At 42.0% G+C, this 22,903-nt stretch overlaps 1 protein-coding gene and 1 pseudogene across 1 annotated transcript; one reads left to right on the top strand and one right to left on the bottom strand.

Moving 5' to 3' along the window:
• Positions 1–11,504: 11,504 nt before the first annotated feature.
• Positions 11,505–11,885, bottom strand: LOC101650587 (annotated as a pseudogene).
• A 3,034-nt stretch (positions 11,886–14,919) lies between these two features.
• Positions 14,920–19,151, top strand: LOC101644830 (olfactory receptor 2M3-like). Its single transcript, XM_004697169.2, is given in 3 exon segments — positions 14,920–14,928; positions 18,125–18,184; positions 18,186–19,151. Coding segments are annotated over 3 exon segments (1,035 nt in total).
• Positions 19,152–22,903: the final 3,752 nt, after the last annotated feature.

Below are 22,903 nucleotides of genomic sequence, written 5' to 3'. Positions count from 1 at the left end.
CTTGTCCCTGGGTTTGTTAACACCCACTTCCTTTACCCATCTCCCCTTCTCACATGTCCCCCTGGTACTGTTGGCCCCGTTGTTTTCTCCTCCAGATTGTTTATCCTGCCTATCTCATCTAGATAGACATGCAGAAATAACGATATACACAAAAACAAGACAGAGCAAAACAAAGCAATGAAAGAAAACAAAGCATCAACAATGACAGGAAAACCAACGACAAAAAAAAAAAAAAAAAGCTTATAAATAGTTCAAGGTGTGTTTGTTGACCTTTAGGAGTATTTTCCAGTCGAGTCTGATGGGGTGCCATGCCCTGGCCCCAAAGTCTATTTTAGGTATTCCCTGGGGATTTCGTTGCTCTGCTCCCCTTGCTGTTCTGTTGCACACCCTTAATGTTTCACCTCGGTGTGGTGGGGTGAGATCGGGCACAATTTCCACTCTGTGTCTCTAGTGTTCTTCCCCGTAGTACTATGGGTCAGTGAGGGATGTTGTGTCTTGTAATGGGGCTGGCCCTATGGTCCTCTCTGTGCATTGACTGCTCTGAGCAGGAATATCATCCTCAAGGCTTGGTGGGAAAGGATGTGCTCCACTTTCTCTTTCTCTCCCTTCATTTACCCCTGTGTGCTCTGATCAGACATGTCCCTCTCCTGAATTGTAGCTTCAGTGCTGTCCTCTGAAATGAATTCTTCTGTGGGGAGTGGGGGCTGTCCATGTAGTTGGGATTGGGTCTGGCCCCTCAGACATCTCTGTTTATTGGTTCTCTGCTTCATGACAGTATATTGCATTCCCGTCTTGGAGCACCGGGTTGAAGTCTGGTCCCTCTCTCTCCTGTGGAGGTATAAACAACACTTTCCCCTTGGGTGGCTTAGTGCCCTGTTCCCCTGCTACCCATGTCTTTTTTTACTCTCCCTTCCCCTTTTTAGTTGTCTGTATCCCTGTATTGGGTCTGGCCCCTGCCATACTACCTGGACCTCACCCCAGGAATGTATGTACACAGTAGCTTTTTCTCTATGCCCCCTTTGAATTTTTAAGCTTACCTCAGTGGACTCATGTTGTACTTGTCCTTTTGTCCTAGCTTACTTTGCTTAGCATAATTTCCTCCAGTTCTTCCCATGCGGTGATGTGCTTCATGCAATCATCACTGATTTTTAGGGATGTGTAGTACTCCATTATATGTATGTACCACAGTTTTTAAATCTATTCATCTGTTGATGGAAATTTGGGTTGTTTCCAACTCCTTGCAATTGTGAACTGTGCCACAATGAACATTGGAGCACAGATGTCTGGCCATGGTTTGTTTCTTGCCTCTTCTGGGTATGTGCCCAGTAGGGGGATTCCTGGGTTGTATGATAGCTCATTTCCATCTATTGTAGATATCGCAAACTCAATTTCCATAGTGGCTATACATACCTACAGGTACACCAGCAGTGGATGAGAGTTCCTATCTCACCACAGCCCCTCCAACACTTGTTGCTTTTTGATTTTTTTAATTGGGCTATCTTTGAGGATGTTGGGTGGTATCTCATTGTTGTTTTAATTTGCATTTCTTTTATCGCTAATGATCAGGAACATTTTCTCATATCGTTTCTCAGGTCGTTTGCTCACCTCCTCACTGGGAAATTAGTCTTTTTATTTTTGGAAGCTAGCAGAGTGTTTTAGATTTTAGTAATAAAGCCTTTGTCTGATGTGTCATTGCTAAAGATATTTCCCAGTCTGTGGGCTCTCTTATTCTCTTAGTGAATTCTTTTGATATACCCAGGTGTTTTATCTTCAGTATATCCCACTTGTCAATTTGTGACTCATTTGTATTTGTGTCCTTCCCTATTTCTGATAGCCTATGTATTCCCTGTGCCAAAGTTCTCAGGTTTGTCCCAATTCCCTCATTGATGTCCCTAATAGTTTGGGGTTATACCTCGAGGTATGTGATCCTCCCTGAGTTTATTCTAGTGCATGGAGTGAGATAAGGGTCTTGCTTCATTTTTCTGCAGATAGATATCCATTTTTTTCCAGTACCATTTGTTGAAAAGGACATCTGCTTCCCATTTGATATTTTTGGGGCCCTTATCAAAGATCAGTTGTCTGTATGCTGATGATTTTATTTCTGGGTTTTCTGTTCTTTTCCATTGGTCTAAGTATCTCTCATTATACCAGTACCATGTGGGTTTGACCACTGTGGCTGTATAATATGTGCTAAAGTCAAGTAAAGCAAGCCCTCCCACTCTGTCCTTCTTCTTGAGGAGTTCTCTGCTAATTCTGTGCTTCTTTCCCCGTCCATATAAAGTTGGGAATACATTTTTCTAATTCTTTGAAGAAAGATTATGGTAATTGTATTAGGATTGCATTAAACTTATATAGTGCCTTGGGCATAACTGACATCTTTACTAAATTGAGTCTTCCAATCCATGAGAATGAGATGTTCTTCCATTTGTTGAGGTCACTCTTGGTTTCTTGTAATAGTGTTCTGTGGGTTTCCTCATACAAATCTTTTTTTTTTTAATGTATTGGTTTTTTTGGTTTTGTTTTGTTTTTTAACACTTGATTAGGGGCTCATACAACTGTTATCCCAATTCATACACACATCAATTGTGTGAAGCGCATTTGTACATCGTTTCTCAAAACATTTTCTCTCCACTTAAACCCCCGACACTAGGTCCCCATTTTTCCCCTCCCTCCTCGCTCCCCCCTCCCTAATGAGCCCTTGATAGTTTATAAATGGATATTTTGTCATATCTTGCCCTGTCCGACGTCTCTCTTCACCCACTTTTTGGTTGTCTGTCCCCCAGGGAGGAGGTCACACACAGTTCCATGTAATCGGTTCCCTCTTTCCTACCCATTCTCCCTTTACCCTCCCTGTTTCACCACTCACACCACTGGTCCTATAGGGCTCATCTGTCCTGGATTCCCTGTATTTTCAGTTCCTATCTGTGCCAGTGTACCTCCTCTGGTCTAGCCAGACTTGCAAGATCGAATTCGAGTCATGGTAGTGGGAGCGGGGAGGAAACATTTAAATCTTTTGTTTTTTGAGTCAGGTATATCCCTAGACATTTCAATTTGTGCTTGGCTATTATGAGGAACCCGGTGCCCTTTTGCAGAGAGTCAAAGAGCACTGGGCGCTCTCTGGGAGATTTGTAGGAATGCTTCTTTGAACTGCCTGCAGCTAATTGCACTATGGGATTGGTCCACCACTTTATCCTCCTGTGGCTTCACTCTTTCTCTAGTCAACCAGTTCTTTGTTATTTGGAGTGCAAGTTGATGGTCCACTCAGGTGATGCTGTTTGGGTGGTTGTGGACCCACAAGGATGGTGCTGCATTAGGTGATCTCACAAGAAGCCATGATGGTGTGGGCCAAGTCAGTTTGGGGCACTGCAGAGGGTGTGCAGGGGTGCCTGCTGCAACTGGAGTGCTGCAGAAGGCAGGTAGGTGTGCCCGCTTTGGTGTAGAGCACCACAGATGGTAGGTGGAATTTCCCTGGTCAGCTTGATTGCCAAGGATGTTGGGCAGAGGTTCCCACAGCAGTGTGAAGTGCTGGAGAGTGTTGGTCGAACTGCCTTAGGCAGTGTGAGGCACTATGGCTGGTGGAAATTCCCTCAGTTATGTGGGAACACAGAGGATGGGTAGGAGCTCTGGCAGCCAGCATGCAGGGCATCCCCCAGAAGAAGGTTGGTGGGATTTCCCCAGATGCATGTTAAGCACTGTAGAGGGCGGGCAGGTAGGTGGGATTTACCCCAGAGGATGATGGGTGGAATATCCCATAGAGGAAGGTGGGTGGGATTTTCCCAGCCTCATTTTACGCTGAAGAGGGTGGATCTCCCCCAGCTTGGTGGAGAGTAAGGTGTAAATGCCCTATGCTAAGGGGAGTAGCCTGGAGGTTGGCAGTGGAATGTGAGAGAAAAGGGAAGAGAAAAAGGGTGGAAAAAGGGGGTGGGGAACTGATCTGACTGAGACTGGGAGGAGGGGAGAGAAGTGAGGGAAACAAAATTAACAATATAGCTGAGACCTGATCCCTGACCATGGGGCTGGAAGGGTTTAAACCCTGCCCCAAGGTAGCAGCAAGCTGTGGCTGTGTTGAGACAAAGCCCTTGGGCCAGCTCCAAAGGATTCTAGCTCTGGCCAAGACAGTGGTGGGGCTAAGGTTAAACCATAGCCAGCCTCCACAGTGGCAAGCCCAAAGCCCCCAGCTCCTCAAAACTAATGGATCTGTGCCTACTTATATTCATGATGCTCCTCCTGTGACCTGACAGTGTGGAATTTCCCTCTTAGTGTCTCTCTTGTGCTGAATTCTGCGGAACCCCTCTGGTATGTGTTACTCAGTTGCCATCTTGCCAGAAGTCCTCCAAAATTAGTTTTATAGAAAACTTGAACAAACATTTTAAAATAAGGTCTTGAAAAAGAGGAGGCATGTGAAGATGTCCATATTTCCTGTAAAAATAGTATACAAAATAGGAAACAAAAATAGTAAAAAAATAAATGATCCATACTGGCTATACAAAAGAACCAATTGAAATATTTGAGATAAACGCATCATATTTTAATGAAAAGTTGGTGTGGTAGTTGCACAATCTCATGTCAACTTGATGAAAGAATGAAGGGCTGGAGTCTAACCTGTCAGTCGGCCTGGTGATCTCTCCTTGTGGGCGTGGTCTTCTCTTGAGGATTCTATTTTACCTTCCTGTTGACAAGCCACATGAAGCCACACCAATGACAGCCAGAGCCCTGGAGATGTTTCCACCACCGCTGGATCCACAAGACTTTGCACCCACTGACCTGTGATCTTCCTGCATTCGGCATCATTGCATGTGCTGCATGAGTCTGAAGAGAAATTTATAGACTAGTATCAAAATATATGGGCTAATATTGGACTTATGTAGTTGATCTGAACTGGGGTGGTATATTTTCTTAGTAAACAGTTGTTCTTTGATATAAATCTCTCTCTTATACACATGAGTGTCTCTGGATTTGTTTCTCTATTCAACTGGGTCTAACATGGTTGGAATAGTTGGAGATAAATTCTACATTGGACCCAGTTGAAGAGAAAATTGTTTCATTGAAAGTTGGTACCAAGGAACTCACTCAGAATTAAACCTAAAGAAGCATGGCATATAAAAATAGTCAAACTTGGAATATAGACCAAGAAGATTCAAATTAGTTTAATATGTTATAACAGAAGGGGGTGAAGGAAATGTTTGAGAAGTGAAGATTCCTGAGAAGTGAAGAAGAACCCACATTTTCAGAATTAAAATGCTCTCTTAATTCTGAACAATATAAAACAATCGAATAAACAGAATCCATACTTAGATATACTGTAATGAAATTGCTGACAGCATGGATAGAATCAATCTCAAAAGCTACCAGAAAAAGAAAGAGGTTTAAAAATAAATGATTGGCAATCAACTTCCTCAGATTCCTCCCATCATGATTGTCAAGACAGGGGAAATATTTATCGGCAAATTTTAAATTAGTTGCACTGTCACAAAAAAAAAAAGACATTTTCAGGCAAATATAAGTTGAGAAGGTGTTTACCACCTACAGATTTCCACTGAAACAATTATTAAAGGTGTTTTCAGTTAAAAAGGAAATGGAATATAGGGAAAAGACAGGGTTATTAGAAACCAGAAGGAGCATTGTTATTGATAAGAAAGTGTAATGAATTAGTGATTTTTTAAAAGTCAATAATATTTGGGTTTAGTGAAAACATAAAATTAAATCTCCAAACAATATTAGCAACTTTTGGCATGGCCAGTGGAAAGAAAAAAATTTGATTTAGTTATAAACACATAGATGTTCTCAATGCCTTATAGGCCCAGCTTACTCACCATTATTATGTACACTAACATGTTTTTATTATAAATACTGATTCCTCTCTGCCTGAGTGCTTTCTCTGAGATTTATTCATATTATATAATTCTTTTTAGCTTTTAAGTAGTACTCCATTGAATGATCATACTCAAACTCATTTATTCATTTTCTGGTTGATAGAAATATGTAATGCTCATAATTTTTAGATAATAAGAATAAAGATGCTAGAATATTCTTGAACAGTTTTTTTGTGTACATATATTCAGGACACTTCAATATATACCTAGGGTTGGAATTTCTGGGTTATAACCTGTGTTTAACTTTGTTAGAAAATGTCAAACTGTTGTCCCGAGTGGTTGTACCAGATTATATTTCTACCAGTAGTGAATGAAATTTCCATATGATGTGAATTCTTTATAACATTTGGTATGGTCTTTAGCATGGTCAATTTTCTTCAAATCCACCATGCTAATTTGCTGCTGTTAGGTGCCATCGAATCGGTTCCGACTCACAGCAGAACTAAACACTGCCGGGTCTGGCACCATTCTCACAATTGTTCCTATTCCTGAGCCTATTGTTGCAGCCACTTTTTCTGTCTATCTATTTCAGGGTCTTACTCTTTGTCGCTTTCCCTCCACTTTACCAAGTATGTTGTCCTTCTACAGGGAATGGTCTCACTCAACAGCATGTCCAAAATATGTAAGACAGTCTCACCATCCTTATCTCGAAGCAACACTCTGGTCATACTTCTTCCAAGATAGCTTAGTCTGTTCTTTTTATAGTCCATGGTACTTCCAATCAGTTTTCAATTGTATTAAGTTTGCTTTATTGATAATTGCTTTCTGTACTTTTTGTTTTTGTTGTTAGGTGCCATCCTGTCAATTCCTACCCACAGTGAACCTATGCATGAGAAAGCTGAACACTGCTGGTCCTGTGGTGTCCTTATAACTGCTCCTGTGCTTGAGTTCATTGTTGCAGACACCTTGTCCATCTGTCTCCTTGAAAGCCTTCCCCCTTTTCACTGCCCTCTTCTTTACCAAGTATGATGTCCTTCTGCAGGGAATGGTCTATCCTGCCAGAATGTCCAAAGTATGTAAGACAAAGCCTTGTCATCCTTCCTTTTAAGGAGCACTTTGGCTGTACTTCTTTCAAGACATTGATTTGTTCTGTTAGCAATCCATTATACTATCAATAGTCTCTTCTAGCACCACAATTCAAATGCATTTTATACTCTATGCTTATGTAATTTTTAATAATCTTTGCTAAACCAAGGTACTGGAGATTTTATCCTATGCTTTTTTCCCCTGTAAGTTTTATCGCTTTGGCTCTTTAGGTTCATTATATATTTGAGTTACTTTTCTATATAATGTCAGTTAGAAAGCAAGATTCTCCCTCCTCCCCTCTGAGAGTTTTTTTTTTTAAACAATCATTAACAGGTGTGGAATTTTTCCACATAATTTTCTTTACATCAACTTATATAATCATTTGATATATATTTTTTCTTTTTTAGTCTCTTGATATAGTGGGTTATGTTTGTTGAGGTTCAAATATTAAGCCAGTCTTTCATCCATGGAGTAAACTCCACTTGATCATGATATATATTTATAATTTGATGAAAGTGCTGTTGTTGACATTATAGACCTGTCTATTATTTGACTGAGAATGTGTTCAGTTCCAGGACTGAAGGATGACTAAGGGCTATAGTCTCAGGTGTTCCATTAGTCTGTATCCTAACAGTGAACCTGATCTTTTTTTATGATTTTGAATTTTGTTTCACATTTTCTTCCACTCATGGTGGGTATTATAAGACTGTGGATTTTATTTAAAGCTTATCTTTTGATAGGTCTCCTCTGACATTGCTCTAGTGAATGAAGAGGGGCATAACCTCATTACTGCTACATGATGTGGAAGTCCCAGTTCACTATTTGGTCTTTGGACCCTGGTAGGGTGGGGAAAGTGGAGAGGTTACTGCTGGGTTAGGGTGGAATTTCAGTTCTCTACTTAGTCTCTCCATGAGCCCTGGTGGTAGAGTGGTTACAAGGTTAGCAGTTTGAAACCACCAGTCACTCTGCAGGAGAAAGATAGGGCTTTCTACTCTGGAAATGAGTTACAGTCTCTGAAACCCACAGGGCAGTTCTACCCTGTCCTAAGGAGTCAGTATGAGTCAGCATAGACTCGACAGCAGTGGTTTTGTTTTCACCTGTACCTGCTAGTGATTCCAGTTTGCTGGCTTCCCTGGTATCAAGTCTGGGTTGCACAGGCTAAAAGAGAACCCGAGGAAATCACCACTCTACTCACCCACGAGTCCCAAGGACCCTAGCAATCTCTTTTCTTCTCTCTGTTTTTCAGTCTTTAAATGATTGTTTTATACAGCATACCCAAGGTTTTTGTTGTTTCCTGTAGGGACAAGTAAACAACATAAGAGTAGGGACAAGTGCTTCCTCTCCATCCTCCCAGAAGCACAGCCATTTGTAGGAAGATTTTTAATTGCTGATTTATTCAACAAATAAAGGACTGTGGGGCTTACTATTTTCAACCTTCTGAAAGCTTGGACTTGAAGAAAAATTTCCAGTTTATATTAGGTTTCAAACTAAATGGCAGGTAATTCTTTTCATTATCAATTTACTATTAGTTTAAGCATGGAGAATCTTTAGAGAGACTCCCTCTTTCATGTCTGATATGCGTATTGTGTGTTTTTTCTTTTTATTCATCATCATGCCTGCTAAGGGTAAATCAATTTTATTAATATTTCTACAGAACAAGCATTTGGCTTTGGTGATTTCCTCTGTTGTTTTGTTTCTTTTAATTTCATTGATTTCTGCTCTTTTAAAAAAAAAAAATTAGAACATTCTATTCACTTGGGCTTTTATTTTCTCTTTTTCTTAGAATCTTGAGGAATAACATGAAATAATTTATTTTACAATCTTTCTCTTAGGAACTTAGGCACAGGCATAGAAAGGTTTACATTTCCTCTAACATTACTTGAAATGGATATCCAAAAATATCTGATATGTTGAGCTTTCAATATAATTAATTTCAAAATATATTCTACTTAATCTTGGTATTTATTTATTAATCCACTCCACATTTATTTCTTGTGCTTTAATTTATTTATTATTTTTTGGAGTTTTAAAAAATCATTTTATTGGGGGCTCATTCAACTCATCACAATCCATACATACATCAATTGTGTAAAGCACATTTGTACATTCGTTACCCTCATTATTCTTGAAACATTTGTTCTCCACTTAAATTCTTGGCATCAGCTCCTCCTTTCCCCGCATCCGTCCCCGTTCCCCCCTTCCCTCATGAATCTTTGATAATTTATAAATTATTATTTTGTCATATCTTACACTGTCCGACATCTCCCTTCACCCACTTTTCTGTTGTCCATCCCCCAGGAAAGATGTTATATGTAGATCCCTGTAATCAGTTCCCCCTCCCCACCCACCCTCCCTTCACCATCCCGGTACCACCACTCTCACCACTGGTCCTGAAAGGATCATCTGTCCTGGATTCCCTGTGTTTCCAGTTCCTGTCTGTACGAGACTTGTAAGGTAGAATTGGGATCATGATAGTGGGGGGAAGAAGCATTTAGGAACTAAAGGAAAGTTGTATATTCATCGTTGCTAAACTGCACCCTCTATGCCTCATCTCTTCCCCGAGACCCTGCAATAAGGGGATGTCCAATTGCCTAAAGATGGGTTTTGGTTCTCCACTCTGCACTCCCTCTCATTCATAATTTTTTGTTCTGGGTCTTTGATGCCTGATACCTGATCCCTTCCACACCTCGTAGATCACACAGGCTGGTGTGTTTCTTCCATGTGGGCTTTGTTGATTCTGAGCTAGGTGGCCACTTGTTTACCTTCAAGCCTTTAAGACCCCAGGCACTATATCTTTTGATAGCCGGCCACCATCAGCGTTCTTCATCTTTTGGTTTAATTTATAAAGGTTTTGATATTTTCTATGTTTTTTGTTATTATTTTGACAAATTTTTATTTCAAATTTAATTGGTTTGTGACTATATACTCTACATTGTTGCTATCCTTTTAAATTCATTTGAATATTTTTAGGGTCCCTCATATGGTCTCTTGATGAATTAATATGTATTTTCTAGTTGTTGTGGATTGAATTGTCTTCTCAAAATGTGTCAACTTTGCTATCATCATTCTTAATATTTGTATAATTATCCTCCACTGTGTGAACTGATGTAATTATTCTGTGTTCTAAATCTCAACCTCTATGATGCTAATGATCAGGATTAGAAGAAGTTGTGTTAATGATGCAGGATATAATCTATAGGATTAAATTGTATTTTGAGTCAGTCACTTTTTTTCTTGATTAAACTGCTTTACATAATATATATATACATATACACACACACATTATCACTATTGTGTTAGACTGGGTTGACTAGAGAAACAAATCCAAGGACACTCATACATGTGTAAGAAAGCTTTACCATTAGTAGGCCACTGGAGATCCCCTTGCAGAGGGGTCTTAGGGAGGAGACGAGCCAGTCAGGGTGCGATGTAACAACGATGAAAAATACAACTTTCCTCTAGTTCCTAAATGCTTCCTCCCCGCCCCCACTATCATGATACAAATTCTACCTTGCAAGTCTGGCTAGACCAGAGGATGTACACTGGTACAGATAGGAACTGGAAATACAGGGAATCCAGGGTGGATGATCCCTTCAGGGCCAGTGGTGTGAGTGGTGATACTGGGAGGGTAGAGGGAGAATGGGGTGGAAAGAGGGAACTGATTACAAGGAACTATATGTGACCTCCTCCCTGGGGGACGGACAACAGAAAAGTGGGTGAAGGAAGACATTGGACAGGGAAATATATGACAAAATAATAATTTATAAATTATCAAGGGCTCATGAGGGAGGGGGAAACGGGGAGGATGCGGAAAAATGAGGACCTAATGCCAGGGGCTTAAGTGGAGAGGAAATGTTTTGAGAATGATGAGGGCAATGAATGTACAAATGCGCTTTACACAATTGATGTGTGTATGGATTGTGATAAGAGTTGTATGAGCCCCTAATAAAATTATTTTTTTAAAAAGAAAGAGTTTCATACCAAGAAGTAATTGTATATCGGAAATACCTCCCAGCCCAGTCCAATTCAAGTCCGTAAGTCCAATACTAGTCCGTAAGTCTAATTGTAGTCCATAAATCCCTCTTCACACTCACAAAACTCCATACAATGATGATGCAGGCAGATCACAGGCTGGTGGGTGCAAAGTATGGATCCAATAGCAGTGGATGCATTTCCAGGGCTGGCAGGTATCAGCATGGCTTGCTGGCATGGAGGGGAAGATAGAGAGGAGGTTCCTAGGACCCTCCTCATGAGGAGGTCATGTCCACAAGGAGGAAGCATCAGACTGTGACCTGATTGACAGGCTAGGCTCTACTCCTTCACTCACATCTTCAAGTTGACATGAAATTATATAACTACCACAATTATATCAATATATAATTATTTCAATATATAATAAGCATGTTCCCAAGTAATAGTTAAAATTCCCCTGTTGACAGAAACTTACACAGATTGGGTCAAAAACACAACATTCAGTTAGAGCCTAGTAATAGAAGACCCATCAGAAACAAATAATATGATAAAAGTGTACAATAAAGGTATCTCACACACATGAAATTTAGGAAGCACAGGCCTCCCTATTAACTTCAGGGTACACATAATGAATCATGGCATAAGGCAAAATTCATCGTGGTGATCCTGGTGAGGTGAGGAGGGGGTGTCAGTGTTTACTGCACATGGACTATGACTAAATTGCTTTCCCTCCTGTTTTTCCATCAGCTCTCTCACCTCTTCCCCAATCCTGTCTACATTCTCTTTTCTCATTCAAACCTGTGGCTTTTCAAGCCTCTGAATCATGTTCCATCTATATTGAAAGATGGGCTGTCTAACTTGGGATTGTGCCTTCTACCTCATTTAGACACACAGTATTCATCAGCATTCAAAGGACTCTCTTTCATTAGTATCTTGTTCTTTTTCATTCTTCTCCTGGTGGGCCTTTTCCACATTGAGAATTTTCCCCCCTGCATGGTCCTTTTTGGACTCCATTACTCCTGGGCCTATCCTGGCAATCTTCTCCTCTCAGTCCTTGATTACCAGGTGTGCCTTCAGGACCCTCAAACCCGTTCTGCCTGTGCTTCACAGTCCTGGGCAGTCAAGACCCCTCAAGACTGAAACAGGAACATTGGAAGTGTGAAGACTGGTCTGACTCCATGGGGAAGTTGGAGAGTAGTTAACCCACTCACTTTTACGATATGAGAGAGATGAAAGAAGTGGCAGAGATAGCAGACCTAACCACCACTGAGAAAGGAGATCTAGAAGTGGAGCATGTCTTTTGGAACTAGGGTCTCTGCAATGTGAACCTTCAAGATGAAGGGGAAGTAGAGGCCAAGACAGATCTCCAAAGGAGGCTTTCAGATGCTGAAAGGGACAAAGACTAACAGAAGTGCCAATTTTCCCTTAGAGCTGGTACCTTGATTTCAGACTTCTAGTGTCCTGAGCCATGAGAGAATAAATTTCTATGTGTTAAAACCATTCACTTGTGGTATTTTTATTATAACAGCACTAGATAGCTGATTCATTGATTTTGTGCTCTTGGTGTCTGTAAAAGTAAATTAGGTCAAGTAGATTAGTCTAGTTGTTCATCCTTATTGTGCTAAAAGGTATTGATAGAGATGTACTTGCATTTCCCAGGACTACTGTAGATGTCTTATGCTTTTTGTTCTATTAACAATCATATAAAAATATTATGATATGCAGGACTATTTAAAATATTTGTGTTGTTGTAAGCTTTGAAGGTTGAATGACCACTATAGCCCCTAAAATTTTCATTAAGAGTCTTTATTAGCCAACACCAGTGGTTGTGGGAGGGCCAAACATCTCTTTTACTTCTCCAGTTTCTAATATTCTCTACTTGATCTCTCTGGGTTCATTCTAATATTCATTCTGATGACTACTCATAGACAAAATTAATGTTTAAAGGGTTTATTAGGGAACTTAACAAGTTGTAATGCCAGTGAGAAATGCTCAAGGTAGTTGTTTACCAGGATATGTTACAAAGTTCAGGTCTGCTAATAAAAAGTCTAAAGGGATATACTGACTAGCCATGGTAACTCCATCTTGTTAACTGACAGGTGACCTGCCCACTTCCTCCTCCCTTCTTGGAAGGCCTCCATTGGTGGTTGGTCCCAGAATGTACCCACAAATCAGGATGTTGTGATTAATCTCACTATTCTTGCTATTATATAATCAATCTCGCTATTAGGTTTTTTACCCTGTAATGCTTGTTTGCTTTGTAGAAAAAGAACATTTATCTTGCTATTCTTGCTTCTGTCACATGCTCACTTGTTTTGTAGGAAAGTCTCTAACAAATGAACCAAATTGTTTTTGTGTTTTTTGCATTTATAAACTTTGCTAGTAATTTCACTCAGGGCTGCAGCAAGGGAGAATTTATCATTTCCTTGCAGCTCAACTAGCTGAATAAAGACTCTTCTAAATTCTAAGACATTATAGTGGCTATTATTTATTTGAACCCACAACAATGCCACTCTGCTATAAGCTTTAACCCAAAAGAATTCAGTTCAGCTCTGTGGAACAATAAATACAATAAACCCAGATCACTGAATTAAGTGCACAGAGGCACCCCGCTCTAGTAAGCTTCAGCCTGAGGGCCCTCAGCTCCACTTTTGTGGATCAGCAAGCACAATCTCCTAAACCAGGCTTCTGCCCCAGAGCACACATATTAATTGGCTCCATAGATTAGGAAGGCCAACATTCTGTTCCATGCTCTGGCTCCTGGTTCTGCTGCTGCTTCCTCTGATTGTATAGCTATCATCTGGACCAGGAGGTTCACTGCAGGAACTTGGGTCTAGAGAATGTGCTCCACTCCTGGCTCTTGCTGGTAATGAGTTCCTGCTCCAGGGAGTCTTGTTTGTAATTACAGGAGAATCCTACCACTATCTTACCCGACACATGCAGGGAAATGTCATTTGGTGAGTGTCAGAAACTTTGGCTAGAACAACCATATTAAATAATTCACTGCCCCTACACTTGATATAAAGGAAGAGAAAAAGAAGGAGACCAGAGACAAGATGGATTGACACATTTATTGCAATGATGGCTCAAACATAACAATTGTGAGGGTGGTGCAGCACTAGCAGTGTTGTGTTTTGTTTTGTTGTACATAGGGTTGCCACGAGTTGGAACTGATTGGATGGCACCTAACAACAACAGAGCCCTCAAGGAAAATGAAGGATAGTATCTTAAGTCAGACCTTCTAGTAGAGTCTAAAGATACCCCCAACGAAACAAGGAGTATGGCTTGTTTCACATCCTCTATGAAGAGTTATACTTAACCCTACCTTAATCCTGTCCATTATTATAGCAGACAACACTCTCCAAAATGGGATTAGAGCCACAAGCACAGAGTCCAGAATTGTAATACAACGCACAAGGAATTATGGGTAGTAGGACCATATTAATCGACGACATCTTGACCAAACAGACATCAGTCTCCACAACCCTGAAAGCGGACTAACTAGATGGTGCAGAGCCACCACGGCAACTGCTCTGGAAAAGTTCCCATTAGAAGATCCTGGATAGAGTGAGAGGAAAATGGGGAACAGAACTCAACATCACAAGAGAGACCTGGAATATAGGTTGGAATATAATCACTCTTAAGGTCTGGAACTGAATCCGTCACGTTAAAATTATCAACCATTTAAGATCTAAAGGCAGCATTTAAGAGAGAATGTTAGAAAAGGATGACTGACAGGAAAAGGAAACACTAGGGAGAATTGGGATAAACAATGGTATATCGACAAAATTAAAATGGATGAATTAAGACAACAGCTATGTAAATTGGTGAATATAAAACTTAGGATTGTCTCTGAAAACCTTCACCAAAATCATAATACAATTCTTTTAAAAATATATCAGATTGTAGAAAGGAGAAGTAGCGATCCAGAGGGTAGATCAGTGCTGACTTTGGCGAAGGGGAGGATAGTATAGTGCAAGAAGGAGCTAGGAAAAGGATCCGGAAGTGGATAGAACGAGCCTTTGGGAGGTTTGAGAGGCTGTTTACAATGGTGAATGTAAAAACAACGATCTCATATATAAACCCCCACCAGATTAACAATTTAATAAACAGTAACCTTTGTTAAATAAAAAAGGGAAAAAAAACTATCAATGGGAATGCAACATGAAGAAGAGTGGGGATTATTCTAGGAATGCATGAGAATTTTATAAATTATAAGTCAGGCATCAATATTCATAGTGATCAATAAATATTTGCTAAATGAACCACGAGTAACTGATGACTGAGCGTTTTAAAGTGCTGAATATTAGTTGAATACAATGTTTGTAGAATAATTGATGAGATTCTGCTGCTTCCTGTGATTCTGATTTCCCCCCCCCCCCAAATAGTCCAGCAAGGTGAAGACCCTTCTTAGGGAAGTACAAGCGAACCTGTCAGTTAGGGGATGTCCAATGGATATCTCTTTTCTCCTTGACGGCAGGAATCCTCCCTCCGCCCCCCTGCAGAGCTAGGGCCATGGGAATTGAACTTTGTCCTGAAGCCAATTCATTAATTTTGGCTTAGTCCTTGGTGTGGAGCCTCAGTCTATTCCCCAGGCTCATTATGAGTTGAGTGGGTGTCCTGAGACTTCTATTCCCTGAGAAGAATTGTAAACCTAGAACATGAGCTCAGCATACATTTTGTGAGAAATAAGAGGACATTTTGGATGGTTTGTTTTCTACAGTTTTACTTGGGCCATGGAGTCATCCAGACAAAGTGTGTAAGGAGCCTTCCCCAGCTTAGCACTTGCTCAAGCATCACCCTGCAGAGTGGCTTTTTGCATACTTCTTGGCTCTACCCGTCTTTGCTGAGCTATATTTGGCTGCCCCAGAAGGTGAATATGGGGAGATGAGTGGGGACGGGAAATTCAGAAAGGGGTGAGGGGGGGCCTGATGGATGAGGGATTGAAGTTTAACCAGGAGTGGGGAAGTCAATCTGATTTCAGGCTTCAGCCTGGAGGTTGCTATCATGGATCATCCATTCTTCAGTCACACTAGGAAGTTCCAAAGTAGTCAAGCAGATTTGTTGACTCCTCACCACTGTGCATATTTCACATGGTGGTCTGGGTTGTTTCGTTCCATGCCTGGGTCTGTGCAGATCCTGGAATTTACCTTCCTTTGTTGTGCATGCCTCTAAGTCTCTGTGTCAGACTGCCCCCATCTGCTTCTATGATCTTTCTTCCTACAGGCAACATGAGAATATAATTTTCCAGGCAGAGTTTATCTGCATTTCCCTATCAGAGTCATGTCAAACGTTTTATAAAATCTATAGAAGTACATAAGAGGCCCCTTCCCAGTGAACCAGAACCCCAGTAGGTGGAACCAAGGAATCGGCATTCCTAACATCTCCATATGTGTCAGAGACATAACCATCCTTGAAAATTCCAGTCTTGACTATCAGGCCCAGGATGTATATTACTCTACTGTATTTTGTTTTGGTTCGTTGATATCTTCCTGTTACAAACAGTCAATATTCTTTGTTTCTCTTTGACAGTCTTTCCAGTTTATACCAGGGGACATACTTAAATTCTGGACATGATGCAATAGAAGCCAGAGCCACACTATCCATCAAGGCACCCCCCAAATCCCATTATTTATAGAGTGAGTATTCACCCATCCTTCTTTTGTAAGTTTGGTGAATGTATCTTGAATGTCGGGTAGGGAGTTAGGTACTGGACAGATACATGATTGATGTGCTCTCTGTCTCCATTTCTTATACTTTTGTAACCCGTGGTCCACACTCCAAAGTAGGATGGATGGTGTAGATGTATCCAGAGAGGCATTTCTGAGTTTGCATGGATATTTGGATCTGCTGCAGGGCCTGCCTGTTGCCCCTTTCCTTCCTTCCCCAAGACTTCATTTCTCACTGTATACAAAGAATCTAACCTTTCCCCAAATAAGTCCTGGCCTTTGCTCTCAGCTTTCTGTGACTTTTAAGCCCTTGGCACATCATGTCTGACAAGAATATGTTTCTTTGCCTGGGAGCCTTGGGTCACTGGATAGTCTAGCAATGTGCTTTAGGGTAGGAGTTTTGAGTCACATAGTATCAGTTCAACTGGAGGTTGGACCTGGCCAACTGAGGTCAATTCCATGAGCAGGCAACCATGGAGTCCCAATAAAGACTGAATACCACGGCTTGGGGTAATTTCTCTAGTTGGTAATACTCCATGGGTTGCCTTATACAGTAATATTGAGAAAGTATATTATGCTAACTCCATGCAAAGAAAACACCCGGAAATACTGCATTTGGTATTTTCTTGGATTCTGCCCTAGGTACTTCATCCATTGCCTAATTTTATTCTTATCCTTTAGATTTGGTAAGCTGTTTGCTATCATTAGTTGCCAGTGGCGTTTGATTCATGGTGGCCAGCTATTCACTGAGTAGAACTGCTCTCTAAGGTATTCAAAGCTTTGACCTTTCAGAAAGTAGATGGCGAGGACTTTCTTCTGGTGCCCCTGTGTGGGTTCAAACCACAACCTTTTGACTAGTAGTCACGACCTTAGCTAATTGCACCACTCGGGCCCTGCAATAAACTGGAACCATGGTGGGCATAAATATGGCTTCCAGTGAGTCATTCTAGCAATGATCAAAGCTAAGGGTCATTCTCCCAAAAATAAAAATGAAATTCACTGTCATTGAGTTCATTCTGACTTATAGTTATCCTCCAGGACAGAGTAGAACCACCCCTGTGGGTTTCTGAGGCTTAATCTCTTTGGGAATAGAAAGCCTCATGTTTCTCCCATGAGGCAGCTGGCGGTTTTCAAACTGCTGATCTTGTGTTTAGCATCCCAATTTGCAATACACTACGCCACCAAGGATCCCAAGGAATGTTGTGGGAGGCCCCAAACTTACAGTTGGTGCCAGATCTGAAGGTCATCTTGTGTGGACTATTCCCTCTAACTGTAGTTGGCTAAACTCCAATGTAATTTCTCTTAAATGCATGTCCCATTCTTAGTTCTAGATTTATCCACATACCACGTAAAACTCCTTCTCATTTTCATGTATTCTCTGGTCACCCCTGCTTCCATGCCTTCCCTGATTTCTAGTCTTTCAAGAGAAATAAGGCTCAAATCCTCCTTGGTAGCCACGGAGGGCAGCTGAGAGAAAATGAATCTTTAAAGCAGGAGGAGAGAATGAAACCTGTGTCAAAGACCGGGGTTCTCTTATTTAGAATAAATGGTAAATAGTTATTGTCCATGTATGAGGAGATGTAGAGTCAAGGCCCCAGATCTCATCATGTGCTCAACCTTCCTACAAAAGCAGTCCAGGGTGATGGTATTTTTGTTGCTGTTTATCAGGGTCACAGCCATGGAGCTCTGGAATCACAGCACCGTAACGAACTTCATCCTTTCGGGCCTGTTCAGCTACACTCCATATGAATTCCTCCTCTTTTCCCTGATCCTTCTGGCCTCCATAGCCGCACTGGTTGGCAACATCCTCTTCCTTCTCCTCATCCAGGTCGACGTGCGCCTGCACATCCCTATGTACTTTTTCTTGGGTCAACTCTCTGTCATGGACTTGACTATGATATGCACTGTGGTGCCCAAGATGGCCGCCAACTTTCTTTCGGGCACTAAGACTATCTCTCCGGGAGCCTGTGGAGCTCAGATTTTCCTAGTGGTCATGGTAGGAGGAGCTGAGTGCTTCCTTCTGGCAGTTATGGCCTATGACCGGTATGTGGCAGTTTGCCACCCCCTGCGGTACCCTGTGCTCATGAATTGGAAGGTCTGCTCTGACATGGTGATAGCTTCCTGGATCGGTGGAATGACAGACAGTGTGATTGACGTGGCCATGGTCTTCAGCTTTCCCTACTGCAGCTCTCGAGAAGTGAACCACTTCTTCTGTGAGGTCCCTGCCTTGCTGCGTCTCTCTTGTGCAGACACCTCGCTCTTTGAAGACCTGATCTATGCTTGCTGTGTGGTCATGCTGCTGCTACCCCTTGGGGTCATTGTGACTTCTTATGCCCGGGTTCTCACAGCTGTGATGCGGATGTCCTCCACTGAAGGGAAGCAGAAGGCTCTAACCACTTGCTCCTCCCACCTGGCGGTAGTGGGCCTCTACTATGGGGGAGCCATATTTAGTTATATGCAGCGGGCCTCCTCTAGGACACCGGCTGGAGACAGAGCCACCTCCATCTTCTATACCATCCTCGCTCCAATGCTCAACCCACTCATTTACAGCCTGAGGAACAAGGAAGTATCAAGGGCCCTGAAGAAGATGATGGGGACATGGGTCATGTAGGCACATGGGACCTTCTGAGGTTTCTTCTGCTCTATCTTGGTCTGCCTCCTTCTCTGTAAGTTCAGGCTCCCCAGTGACCCACGTTTCTCCTCTCTGTCCTCATTGGGCCTCTCTGACTAGTTGAGAAAAGACTGGAAACTAAGTGATCTGAAAACACCTGGGATTCTCAGAAGGAGGTTGCCAGAGTAGTTGATTAAGTTGGTACGTAACCAGCATCACAATGAATGTCTCCCCTTTGAGCACCACGATTTCCATGGAATCAAGGCTCACTATAGATTAGGTAAACAATTATGAAATCCCATCAGATATAGTTATATTTCCTCGAGAGCTGGTAGCTACAGCCATTCTTCTAACTTGCATGTCAAAAGTGAATGAGGCATGATAAACAACACAGAACTTGACTTGGCTCCTTTGAACACTGAGATGTAGTCAATTACTGAATATGACCGTTCTAGACATAATCCCTTTTATGATACATTGTAAATTCATTGGTTTCCATGCCTGAGGTTATAATCCCTTGTTGAATTCAGTCATAGTCACCCGATGTACAACAGAATAAACCTGCACTTGACATGCTCAGCATTGTGCTTGAACTCTTTGTGAGTTCTTTACATAAAATGTACATAAAATCCCCAAATAAAACTCATTGCCATCTAGTTGATTCTGACTCAAGTTGAGCTTATATAAGGTTTCTGAGACTATAAATCCTTGTGGTAATAGTCAACCTCAAGTTTTACCCTCAGAGTGTGTGATAAGTTTGAACTGGTGAGCTGAACTGCTGACCTTAGCATTAGGAACCCAATGTCCAACCAATACACAGTACTACCAGGGCCCCAGGCTTCAGTAACCAACTCATTGAAGAGGCAACGCTCCCATTACTTCTAGTTTGAGGAACAGGTACCAAATTCTCCTCCCTGTCCCTTTCTTAACTAACACCTTCAGCTACTTGTCCTTGGCCTCCAGCGGCTCCTATCTTCTTATTTGTTCAGATTTCTCCATTGCAACTCTCCTCCAAGGCCTCGTATCATGTTGCTGTTAGGGGCTGTTGAGTTGGCGACCGCAGCAGGAAGAAGCACTGCCCAGTCCTGCATCATCCTCATGGGCGTTCCTGTGCCTGCGCCCATTATTGCAGCCACTGCGTCGATCCCCTGGAAGGCCTTCCTTTTTTCTGCTGGCCCTCCATTTTACCAAGCACACCGTCCTTCTCCAGGGACTGGTCTCTCCTGACAACAGGTCCAAAATATGTAAGAGGACACCTAGCCATTCTTGCCTCCGAGGAGCACTCTGGCTTTACTTTGTCTAAAGCAGATTGCTTTCAGCAGTTCACGGTACTTTCAAAATTCTTCTCCAGCACCACAATCCAAATGCGTGGATTCATCTCCAGTCTTCGCATTCACTGTTCAGCTTTCATACGCATATGAGGCAATGGGAAACACCATGGCTTGGGTCAGGTGCACTTTATGCCACGCCCCAATTAATGGACCTGTGCCTTTCTCCAACAGTACAGGCTTCTCCCCGAATCCCCAGACTAGAGCAGTGAGGCCTCACTGACAGCCGTCTTTATTTCTCCCCTTCTCTTTTACTGCAGAGCCCTGTGGGCATGGCCCTGTGGACAGTCAGGAGCAGTGGGTGTCTACCCCAATGCTTTTTCTTAGAGTTAAAAAAAAATCATCAGAAGAGGTTTAATGTTATGGTTTCAATTGCATCCTCCCCTAAAATATGTGTTGTAAATCCTAATTACTGTGCCTGTGTTTATAATCCCATTTGGGAAAAGCTGCCCTTGTTATGTTAATGAGACATAGGGTAAGGTGTCTCTTCAATCCATCTTTGAAATTCATATCAAGGAGATTAAAGAAGGAAGCAAAAGAGGCAGAGATAACAGAAGAGAGATGCCAACCTATAAAAAGATCCCCTAAGGAGCAGAAGCTCTGAAAAGGACTTTACTCCAGAATCCACAGAGCTGATAGCCTGAACTCACGCTTCCAGCCTCCTAAACTGTTGGTTTAATCACACACTTGTGCTATTTGTTATAGCAACACTAGATATTTAGCACAGTGAGGGGCACACCCCTGGAGTTGACACCATGCAATTATCTTAACTTAGACCCATTATTTGGCCCTGGGGGCTTTTCTAAGATTTTCTCATTCTTATTCTAAAATTTCTCTCTAGATTAAATAAGACATCAAGAGTCCTTACTTTAATTTCTAGAGGGGCTCCACCCGAGTGAGTCCTTCTTCTGGCTCAAAGAGCAACAGTTACCAGGACCATGGGGGAGTGACAGGTCCAGGAGATGAGGCTGTGCTGGAAGAGCGGGAACTTGAACTGAACCTGGAAGTGAGCCTGGAGTTTGAGTTGCAGCTGGGAAGTGGATCCAGGTAGAAAGCTGATAAGGAATGGGATACCCAGACTGCTAGGTCCCAAGGAGAGGATATGATCGAGATATGACCTCAATTGAAAGGGGTGGTGGCCCTAACCTCCCATTAGAACATCCAGGGCAATGGCTTCATTTAAAAAAAAATCATTTTATTAGGGGCTTGCACAGCAATTATCACAATCCATACTTCCATCCATTGTGTCAAGCACATTTTTACATTTGTTGCCGTCATCATCTTGAAAACATTTTCTTTCTACTTGAGGCCTTGGCATCAGCTACTCATTTTTTCCCCTCCCTCCCCCACCCTCCCTCCTGAACCCTGGATAATTTAGATTTTTTTTCCCCATGTCTTACGCTGACAGATGTCTCCCTCCACCCACTTTTCTATTGTCCATCCCCCTGGGAAGGGCTTATATGTAGATCATTGTGATTGGTTCCCCCTTCCTTCCCCGTTCTTCCCCTTCCCTTCCTGGTATTGCTACTCTCATTATCTGTCCTGGATTCCCTGTGCTTCCAGCTCCTCTCTCTACCCATGTACATACTCTGGTCTAGCTGGATTTGTAAGGTAGAATTGGCATCATGATAGTGGGGCAAGGGGTGGGGGGTGGGGAGGAAGCATTAAAGAACTAGAGGAAATGTGTATCTTTCATTGGTGCTATACTGCACCCTGACTTCTTGCCTCTATAGAACTGGCTGTGCCTTTCCCTTTTCTCCAGGGCAGTGATAACATTGAACTAACTCCGTATCTTTAAGGCCCCACACCTTCCAAGCCACCCCTTGCTCTATCTCATTCTCACTTCAGTGGGAATACTGTAATGCACCCACTTTGCTCCTCAGTTTCCCAATTCCTAGCTCTCGTACTCTTGGTACACAACCAAATTGATGGCATTTTTTCCCTGCTCAACCTCTGAAAGCACACATTCAGAAGTAAAAAGATGTAATAAAAATCCAAACATGGTCCAGACCAGAAAGACATCCGAATTTACAGAACGAAGATAGCTGCCCCACTGGACAGTGACTAGGCAATCATTCTTGCACAGTTAAAGCAAGAACTAAAGTTACAAAATCATGATCGACTGAAAGACCATTAGGTGCCAAAGACAGGGTTGAGCAGAGACCCATGGATGGCATGCCTGTGGAATTACATAACTGGTTAAGGGCATCTCCTTGCAAGCCTATGCACTCTGTGATTTATTTCAGGATGACTTCAGCACAATAGCAGAAGGGATTTTTCTGGAAGCCGATTAAAATCGCTTTCTTAATCATGTTTGCTTCTGAGGATCCTACAGATGTTTGATCATAGAGGGAAAACTATCTGGGAGTAGAGGGTGATATCCGGTACCTGCCAGACCACACGGAAGTAGAATCCCTCCATTAG

The sequence above is a fragment of the Echinops telfairi genome, unplaced genomic scaffold (genome assembly GCF_000313985.2).
Source record: "Echinops telfairi isolate 266 unplaced genomic scaffold, ASM31398v2 ScPeMD7_7469;HRSCAF=8507_0, whole genome shotgun sequence".
In the NCBI taxonomy this organism is placed as follows: domain Eukaryota; kingdom Metazoa; phylum Chordata; class Mammalia; order Afrosoricida; family Tenrecidae; genus Echinops; species Echinops telfairi.
This window is presented reverse-complemented; position numbering and strand designations above follow the sequence as displayed.